This window comes from Micropterus dolomieu, linkage group LG03 (genome assembly GCF_021292245.1).
Source record: "Micropterus dolomieu isolate WLL.071019.BEF.003 ecotype Adirondacks linkage group LG03, ASM2129224v1, whole genome shotgun sequence".
In the NCBI taxonomy this organism is placed as follows: domain Eukaryota; kingdom Metazoa; phylum Chordata; class Actinopteri; order Centrarchiformes; family Centrarchidae; genus Micropterus; species Micropterus dolomieu.
Genome location: NC_060152.1, coordinates 14377951 through 14387450, shown reverse-complemented (window position 1 = coordinate 14387450; position 9500 = coordinate 14377951). Strand labels below are relative to the sequence as shown.

The window sequence follows — 9500 nt, the reverse complement described above, 5'->3', positions numbered from 1 at the left end:
GTTTAAGGACCATGGTATCCCTGTTCTTAATTGGCCAGCAAACTCGCCTGACTTTCACCCTATAGAAAATCTATGGGGTATTGTGAAGAGGAAGATGCGATACTCCAGACCCAACAATGCAGACGAGCTGAAGGCCACTATCAGAGCAACCTGGGCTCTCATAACACCTGAGCAGTGCCACAGACTGATCGACTCCATGCCACGCCGCATCGCTGCAGTAATTCAGGCAAAAGGAGCCCCAACTAAGTATTGAGTGCTGTACATGCTCATACTTTTCATGTTCATACTTTTCAGTTGGCCACCATTTCTAAAAATCCTTTTTTTGTATTGGTCTAAAGTAATATTCTAATTTTCGGAGATACTGAATTTGGGATTTTCATTAGTTGTCAGTTTTAATCATCACAATTAAATGAAATAAACATTTGAAATATATCAGTCTGTGTGTAATGAATGAATATAATATCCAAGTTTCACTTTTTGAATGGAATTACTGAAATAAATCAACTTTCTGATGATATTCTAATTATATGACCAGCACCTGTATAGACAAACATGCTTTTTGGGGAGGTGGGAAGAAGAAAAACATTTGCACTGGGGCCAATCACAATTATGTTACGCTGCTGACCCTGGTTATGGCATCAGTGTAAAGTCAGAAATGGTATTAAACTACTAAAATCTGGAAAAGGAAACATGGAAAACATAAAAAACAGTCACAGGAGTTTTGAATGTGAACTCCTCATGTAAACGATACAAAAGATTGACATAAGAAGTTGCACCTTTTCATCTTTCTTTTCTTTGAGATACTCCTCATTCCCCTTCTTCTCTGAAGACTCCTCCAGGGGAAAAAGATTAAGATGCTCCAGAACTCCACTTCCTCTGCCCCGCTCATCATCACCATCATCATCATCCCTGGTTCCTCCTTCTGACTGGAGAGCAGCTCGGGATTTCCTTCTCAGATACTCTGTACGTGCCTGTGGAGAGGAATATTTGTTAGATAATACACAAATATCACAGCAAAAGAGTCTGTATGGTAATTTTAGGATGATAACACAGGCTGTCTCGTTTGCAGAATAAAGCAAGGACTTTTGGAGGAGAGTTGTGTGATGTGTTTAATTTTTGCTGAGGCTCACACTGGTGAGCAATAGAGCTGCAATGGTTAATTAATTAGTTGTCAACTATTAAATTAAACACCAAATATTTTGATAATTAATTAATCGGTTTGAGTAATTTTTTATGAATAAAAGTAAAAAATCTCTGATTTCAGCTTCTTAAATGTCAATATTTTCTGGTTTCTTTCCTAGTCTATGAATGTAAACATCGAACGAAAGGCAGGGCACAAGTTGACAGTCTATCGCAGGGCCAACACATTTACAGACAACAACTCACACTTAAGGGCAATTAACCTACCCTGCATGTCTTTGGACAGTGGGAGGAATACAAAGCACCTGGAGACAACTCACGCAGATACAGGGAGGACATGCAAACTCCACACAGAAAGGCCTTGGACCACCGCAGTTCAAACCCAAGACATTCTGGCTGTGAGGCGGGGGTGCTAACCACAGCAAGTAGACTATTTTTAATATTTCACTAATTGTTTCAGTCATTTCTGTTCCCAGCTTCTCAAAGTCAGAGGTTCCTGCTTTTCTTTGCAATATATGAAATTAAGTAGAATGTCTTTTGAGTTTATTACTGTTGATCGGACAAAACAAGACAATTTGTGAACTACATAGAGATGTTTCCTAATGACAGAAGTTTAAATTTACAAATGCTTAACTGAAGTAACACTCTGGAAATAGCAGAACCTGCAAACATTTTGGGCTTACAATGTCGTTTAGGGAACTTAACTTGACTTAACATGTGTACAGTGTGTTTGATAATAATGGCACTGGGTTTGTGGGGCTGGAGGTGAACTCAAACTTTTGGACATCTATGACAACACCACCGGGGTCACCTCTTGCTCGGCGCGCTCCACACGCCGCTTGGCCTCGCGCTCCTCCTCTGCTGCTTGGGCCTCGTCCCTCCGCACGCGAGCGACGTTGTCTTTGTTGCGCACGTGCCAGCTCTTCTTTGGAAGGATATTCATTGTTGTCTTGGCTTCAGATGATGATACTGTCGGTTAGCAGTCAGCTAGCTGAGCAGGCTAGCATCGACTGAAGCGGCGATTGAGCAGTGAGCACGGTCAGACACTCAATTTGTCCATAAACCGTTTGAAGCAGGAGGAAGTGAGCAGAAATAAGTACAGCTCGGCCAAGTACAAAAATAGAAGTTACCACTGTTTTTGGTGCTGCTTAAGCTAACTTCACGTTAGCCAAGGTCTGCTACTTTCTACTTCGCTTAATGCTAACCTTACACTTTAACGCTACAGCTAAGACGTGCATTTACTTTGCCTCCTCACACTGAACTCATCATTTCAACTATTTAACTTTAAAAAATAAAGACGCAAACATTCACTAACTTCCTGAGAGGGGAGTGCTGCAGTTAGACCACCGGAACAAGTAGTTACAAACAGGAAGTAAACATTACACATTTCTGCAACTCCACACGTTTGACACTAGAGGGGGCTACTACCTCTCATTTTATTATGTAAAAGGAAAACAAAGACATACAACTCTATTTTCATGGACAGACAAAGGTGGTGAAACGTTGCATTTAGAACAAAGGCACTCTTTGCTTGGCATTTATATAATTAAACATATACCACTAACTTGGGTATATTAATAACGAACAAGTTTTAATTTTCCTAGAAAACATATCTATCTGATCTGTCAAAAACCACAACATATATAATTCAATAATCATGTTGCAGGATTGTCTGCTAAACTGTAAGCAGCATTATGAAACTGGCTTTATACACATAGGGTGCATACAGTCCTTTCAGATGCCTCATCATGTTGTTTAGTGTTTAGAAGGTCATAAAAACTTAACAATGTCCCTATGCCATGTTCAGTCTTGTGCTCCTGCGGTGTGTTTTGGTATCTGAAGTTGTCGACTCAGCTCCTCGATCTGCTTGACCAAGAACTGCTTGTCACGGCTCTCCTGTAAGCCAAAGACCCACCAATGCATTAGTAAAACTGAATGCCTGCGAGTATTAGGAAATCACACAGGCCAACCCACATATTGTTTAAATTCAAGACCATGGAAGTATTTGCTTTACAATGCACCATACAGGTAAATGCCAACAACTTACCAGTTTAAGCTGAACTCTTAGCAGGGCAACACTTTTCCCATAGACAGACGCTAAGGCTATGAAATAACACATCACCACGCTACCAGGGAGAAAAGAGCCATGATTATACATCATAAAACGAAGGACCATAAAATATGTAGCTAAAATATTTTACATTACGATATAAACCCAGAATAATGATCCTATAGAAAGCCTACTCACCAAAATAACACAAACAGAGGGATGGAGAAGGCCTGGGAACCAATGAAGAAGAGAAAATCTTGTGTAATTTTAGAGAGGCTGTAGAAAGAGGTTGGAACAATCGACCACATGTTGGGGAAGAAACGGAAAGGGCCGCAACTCATAGAAGGATGGATCCTGGGTGGAAAGAGGGAAACACTTGTCGTCAATAATGTAATATAACATGAAAAAATTTCCATGGCTCCTTCCCTTGACTGCACACATTTTTTAATCTAACTATCTGACCTGAGAAATATAAACCTCCACGTCTTCTGTTATTCCTATTTCAAAATAAGTACTTGTCACTGCTGGTGTTAAACTAAAAGTCCCTTCTGTTGTGATTGTTACAGGGAAGAAGGCAGCAATAAGCACTCACTCAGAAAGACTGTAAATCATGACAACTGTGGCCAGACTCCAGCCAAACAGGAGTACCACCAGGAAAAAGAAGGTGGAGGTGGTGGAGCGAAACGTCTTCATTGCTGGCCGACAATTATATAAGAGTGTGATCTGAGGAGGAAAATGGCAATGGAGACATGAAACAGGGGCCAAAACCATAGCAGAGAGTTGGTGAATAACTTTCTCCTTTGTGTGAAATGTTGGTCTTCACCCTCTTGCAGTAGAAGAGGATGACAAACTTGATGGAGTTGATGAGTGGCAGCAGAGGGCAAAAAAGAGCTCCTGTCCAAACCACAGTCTGACCATATACCAGTCCAAGCACGTTGTAGGGAACTACGAACTCCTGCCGACCCACCCACTGGGCCAGCTTACTGGACCAGTTGTCCACCACCATCCTGACACACACACACACACAGTACAATCACACAGATTAATATTCAACTCTCAACATGATCTGTCTCTTTATGTTTTAACAAAATCTAAATGTACTGTATTCATTTGCACAGATTCCATCTGTTTAATACAGACCAATTGTTCACAGAGTGATTTGTACCTGCGCGGAAACTCCACCAGGACAAGCACAGCTATGTTGATGAGGAGGTCAAACAGTGTCAGTTTGTACATCTCCTGTCCTATACGTGTTTCCCAGCACTACATGACAAGACAAACAATGACAAGGTGAACTTGTCTTACAATATTTAAATGTTGAAAAGACTCTAAATTAACCTTATTTTGAGTTCTTTTGTTTCCCGCACATTCTTAAATTAGGACTATGTTGCTTATTGTAGGCACATTCTTTTCTAATCATAGCACTCTACACACACACAATGTAATTATACTCATGTCATAAAGTATTAGTATACTAAAGTATTTACTAAAGTGGCTCAGAAAATGAGACAATCAACTATAATGTACTTCCATCAATACCACCATCATGGTTAAGTGAAGAACTGACAAACTGAGGCTTTATCTTTGTCATTTGTGACTTTGTTAGATCAAAATGAATTTCAGGAGGAATCATATTGATACTACTATACCCAAACTACCAACAATCTGCTTCTTTTTCTCATTCTTGCAGTCATCTACTGTGGTCCTCAGTCGATCTAGCTAACTTAGAGCTTACTCTGTCTCTGCAATGTGTTGATGCAAAAACAAACTGCAAACAGAATTCTTTCCTCGTGTAAACACAGCCATTACAGGGAAGTTAAATTAGATTAACAAATATTTTGCTTGTGTAAACATAGCCATAACAGGGAAGTTAGATTAGTTTAACAAATATTTTGCAATCTCCTAAATGCAGAATAGCAATGGATTTTTTGTTTTTATTTTTGTTCTTAAGCTGCTGGTTCTTATCTAACAGCTTGGAGACTCCTTTGATCAGGTTTCTGAAGAACAAGCATCTTTAAAATTATTTCATGCACTCACACACATGCAAGAAGTATAATTACCGGGTAGATCTTATAGTTGTAATGGCACAGCGTACAGTTACCACTGTCTGTGTAACCCTCGCACGTGATCTGTCTCCACAGGGTGAAGAGGAGAACACCCAGACTCACCAGGCGAAGGAACACTGCCCTATACATGGAAGAGAAATGACGAGGTAAAATAAACTGAACTGAAACTGATTTTGTTTGAAACTATGTTTTAGAGTAACTTAACATCAAGTTTAACGCAGTGTTAACTGTCCTCCCAGGTTAAAACTCAATCTGTACCAGACTTAGCATCACCAATGGGTGTGATTGGCTGTGATAAGAAGTAATGGTGTACTGATACACCCTGAAGTTCACATATACGTTACACACATTACATATGTTCAAATCAAGATTTTGCATTAAAAAACATAATAAGGTTAGAAAACACAATACAAAACATGTGGCCCCTTGTCACAGGTTTCAGCTTTCTATGAGTTGTTAGCGGTTCCACTAAAAGGTGATTTCCCCTCTAAACCTCAGATGGTTTCATTTAAATAAAAGTTTCCAAGGTCCAAAGAGGTAAAATGATCCAATGTTTCACAAAACGCAGAGATTAGGGGAAAAAATCCGAAAAATGTATAGACATTTTCAAATCAATCATCTCCATCCATCCATCCATCATCAACCGCTTATCCTGTGTACAGCCAGTCCCAGCTGACATCGGGCGAAAGGCGGGGTACACCCTGGACAGGTTGCCAAATCATCACAGGGCATTAATCATCTCATGACCCCTTAATTTTGTGATCATTTTTTAGAACACTTTTACTTTTGATACTTTTAAGTATATTTTGTTGATATTGTTTTTTGTACTTTGTACACTTTTGAATGCAGGGTTTTACTTGTAAATGAATTAAAAGAAAATGCTCGGACATAATCACTATCTCACAGGAACACCAGTGCAAACCTTAATAGTGCCACTATAACAGTAGTGCTGGGGGCATATCGTTCTATCAAGGCGATCTGGTCACACAGCAGTGGCACCAGGAAGTTTCCAGCGGTGATGACAATTGAAGGTAGATACTCAAAAATCAAACCGAGGATCCCTTGCTCATCACTCTTTTTCTGTTTGTCAAAGATAGGAGTCAAAAGGTCACGCAAGACTTTTTAGACCCAAGACCACATCAGCATTATCACTCTCCTTCTACAACATTTACCTGGCTGAAGTCGGTGGCCGCGGAGATCCCGTAGAAGGCCGCAATAATGAGCCCAAATGCAACAAAACACATAAAAACACGTAGAGAGTATAAAACTATTTTTTGACCCAAAGTCAGAGAAGCTGCCCTTTTCTTTATGGTCTCCTCCTCCAGATCCACCTGACAGGGAAAGAGAAGAGACAAGGGGTCATCTGAAAGCATGTCACTTACAGGGAATGATTAAAAAACTGCTGCATGTCCATCACATTTCTCTTTTCCTAACTGTCCTCCATCCTGCTAAGTATCCAAAGAAGGTTAAACTCTAGGGCAACTGGACCTGGTTGAAGATGCACTAATGATCGATCATCTTCACAACGACCCACAGAGGTTAAATAGCTGAGAGAAATGTCTCTGAGCATCTTCAACCAAGTCCAGTTTTTCTTGATTAAAACCTTCCTTGGATAATAATGACGCAAATGAATGAGAACCTTCACACACATCCTGCTAAGTAGGACGTATTCCCTCTGACCTGCAGCCGGTAGTGGATGTTTTTCTGCTTCAGTTTGGTAGCGTGGTCTCCCAGGCATCCATAATCCCAGCTGGTGAACACTATCATGCTGTAGTTGCCCACGGCGCTGCCTCCCGTTGCCACAGCAACTCGAGCTGCAGTCCCCATGCTGTATGTGAGCAGCCAGTCAGGGAAGAGGATACAGATGCAAGTCTACATGAGTCGACTCTCGCTTTTAAATGTCATTCTATTTATTTCACTTATTGACCTGAACGCGCGCGCGCGCGCGCGCACACACACACACACACACACACACACACACACACACACACAGGCCAGATCCTGATTATTAATACTGAACCTGGAAGTGTTTGTTCTGGGACTGACCGTGCTATGATACAAACGAGACAAAAGGCGAAGTAGAAGACAGCAGTGAAGAGGTAGGCCAGGGGGATGTTGTAGGAGAAGTTACTTTCCTCCATCATTGTGTTGTTGTAGTAGCCATAAAACATGTATGAATACTCCATAAAACCCTAAACAAAGAGAAGAGGATAATCATTAAGCATGCCGTATGTAACGTCCATGGTATGTGGTTTAAATTTACAGCAAAGAATATAGTTTTGTTGAAAATTGTGTGTAGAAATAGCCTGCTAGGATATTGATCAACCTTTATATTGATCCAATTTATCCCATTCTGTCATGTCAACTTTATAACCACGTTTGTTTTTTTAGTGCGGTCATAAGAAAGTGGTATGCCATATTGAATCCTACACTTACACATCAACTTTGTTTGTTAATGTGCTTATATGCTTTCTTGCAGTTAGATGCAGCCAAAGGTGTAGAGAATCATAATGTCCGATAATGAAAAACATTAATATACTGTATGTTTCGCTGTATGTTCTGCAGCTCTCATATCTTTGCAGGTCATTACAATGCTGCAGTTTCTCACCGTCCCCGAAAGTAAGTCAAGGAAGTACTTATAGAACACCACCAAGCCTTGAGGATTAGGATCATAAGCCATGCATTCCTCTGGACCTGTAAAACACAGGGGAATGCTTGATGATCTCTGTTTGCATTCTCAGCAGCCTGGTATCACCAAGTTGTTCTCAGAAATTACAGTATTTCTATAAGTTTCCCTGAACCTCTCTACCATACATAGTTATCCTTATGTTTTAAGAGTAATAGAAAGAGAGAAAGAGGAGGTTGAGTAAATGCTACAATGGTGATTAAATGCAGACCTGTGGCTCACTTGATAGCAGAGACAGAGGGTCTTAATCCCTACATTATCATCTAGATAAAGATAAATCTAGTTTCCTCACACAGCTTTAAAAAAATCTAAGGGTTTTGATTAAATTAGAAATCCTCCATATGAAAATAGCAACCCATTCGCTTGTGAAAATGAGCAGCTTAGGTTCTTGGTTGTTAATGATAAAAAAACGTCAACACTATATCTTCTACATTTTACACATACTTACAAAAGAACCTTAGGTAATATCATTATTTCTTCCGATATCATTTTGGGAATAAAGCCTCTGCTTATGCACAGTGACCATTTCTTCATTTTATTTCTGAGGGGAATACAACGGCTGCCACTGCTGTCTCTATATTTACTCCTATGAACATTGTTGCCTGGAAACTGGTGTATCCTACTGTGAGGAGACTATATTAGACTACAGGTGCTGGTCATATAATTAGAATATCATCAAAAAGTTGATTTATTTCAGTAATTCTATTCAAAAAGTGAAACTTGGATATTATATTCATTCATTACACACAGACTGATATATTTCAAATGTTTATTTCATTTAATTGTGATGATTAAAACTGACAACTAATGAAAATCCCAAATTCAGTATCTCTACAAAAAAAGGATTTTTAGAATTGTTGGCCAAGTATGAACATGAAAAGTATGAGCATGTACAGCACTCAATACTTAGTTGGGGCTCCTTTTGCCTGAATTACTGCAGCGATGCGGCGTGGCATGGAGTCGATCAGTCTGTGGCACTGCTCAGGTGTTATGAGAGCCCAGGTTGCTCTGATAGTGGCCTTCAGCTCTTCTGCATTGTTGGGTCTGGCGTATTGCATCTTCCTCTTCACAATACCCCATAGATTTTCTATAGGGTTAAGGTCAGGCGAGTTTGCTGGCCAATTAAGAACAGGGATACCATGGTCCTTAAACCAGGTACTGGTAGCTTTGGGACTGTGCAGGTGCCAAGTCCTGTTGGAAAATGAAATCTGCATCTCCATAAAGTTGGTCAGCAGCAGGAAGCATGAAGTGCTCTAAAACTTCCTGGTAGACGGCTACGTTGACCTTGGACCTCAGAAAACACAGTGGACCAACACCAGCAGATGACATGGCACCCCAAACCATCACTGACTGTGGAAACTTTATACTGGACTTCAAGCAATGTGGATTCTGTGCCTCTCCTCTCTTCCTCCAGACTCTGGGACCTTGATTTCCAAAGGAAATGCAAAATTTACTTTCAGCAGAGAACATAATTTTGGACCACTCAGCAGCAGTCCAGTCCTTTTTGTCTTTAGCCCAGGCGAGACGCTTCTGACGCTGTGTCTTGTTCAAGAGTGGC

General features: G+C 40.4%; 2 protein-coding genes and 1 long non-coding RNA gene across 4 annotated transcripts in view; 1 reads left to right on the top strand and 2 right to left on the bottom strand.

Annotated features, from left to right (window-relative positions):
• leng1 (leukocyte receptor cluster (LRC) member 1) overlaps positions 1 to 2522 on the bottom strand; it is a 5758-nt gene extending 3236 nt beyond the window's left edge. The window contains exons 1-2 of the mRNA XM_046044744.1: positions 1952 to 2522; positions 777 to 971 (exon numbers count right to left, since the gene is read on the bottom strand). Coding sequence (XP_045900700.1) covers positions 777 to 971; positions 1952 to 2083 — 327 coding nt within the window. The 5' untranslated portion in view covers positions 2084 to 2522. The remainder of the gene's footprint in view (positions 1 to 776; positions 972 to 1951) is intronic.
• An 18-nt stretch (positions 2523 to 2540) lies between these two features.
• Positions 2541 to 9500, bottom strand: part of tmc4 (transmembrane channel-like 4) — an 11114-nt gene continuing 4154 nt past the window's right edge. For both annotated transcript variants that reach the window (XM_046044740.1, XM_046044741.1), the window contains 12 exons: positions 7865 to 7950; positions 7303 to 7448; positions 6937 to 7084; positions 6429 to 6587; positions 6179 to 6336; positions 5251 to 5377; positions 4356 to 4453; positions 4014 to 4197; positions 3783 to 3913; positions 3389 to 3544; positions 3188 to 3266; positions 2541 to 3036 (listed from right to left, as the gene is read on the bottom strand). In XM_046044740.1, the coding sequence (XP_045900696.1) occupies positions 2944 to 3036; positions 3188 to 3266; positions 3389 to 3544; positions 3783 to 3913; positions 4014 to 4197; positions 4356 to 4453; positions 5251 to 5377; positions 6179 to 6336; positions 6429 to 6587; positions 6937 to 7084; positions 7303 to 7448; positions 7865 to 7950 (1565 nt within the window). In that variant the 3' untranslated portion in view covers positions 2541 to 2943. The remainder of the gene's footprint in view (positions 3037 to 3187; positions 3267 to 3388; positions 3545 to 3782; positions 3914 to 4013; positions 4198 to 4355; positions 4454 to 5250; positions 5378 to 6178; positions 6337 to 6428; positions 6588 to 6936; positions 7085 to 7302; positions 7449 to 7864; positions 7951 to 9500) is intronic.
• Positions 3774 to 9500, top strand: part of LOC123968178 — a 6653-nt gene continuing 926 nt past the window's right edge. The window contains exons 1-4 of the long non-coding RNA XR_006824405.1: positions 3774 to 3973; positions 4344 to 4480; positions 5332 to 5402; positions 7822 to 7875. This is a non-coding gene — a long non-coding RNA (uncharacterized LOC123968178). The remainder of the gene's footprint in view (positions 3974 to 4343; positions 4481 to 5331; positions 5403 to 7821; positions 7876 to 9500) is intronic.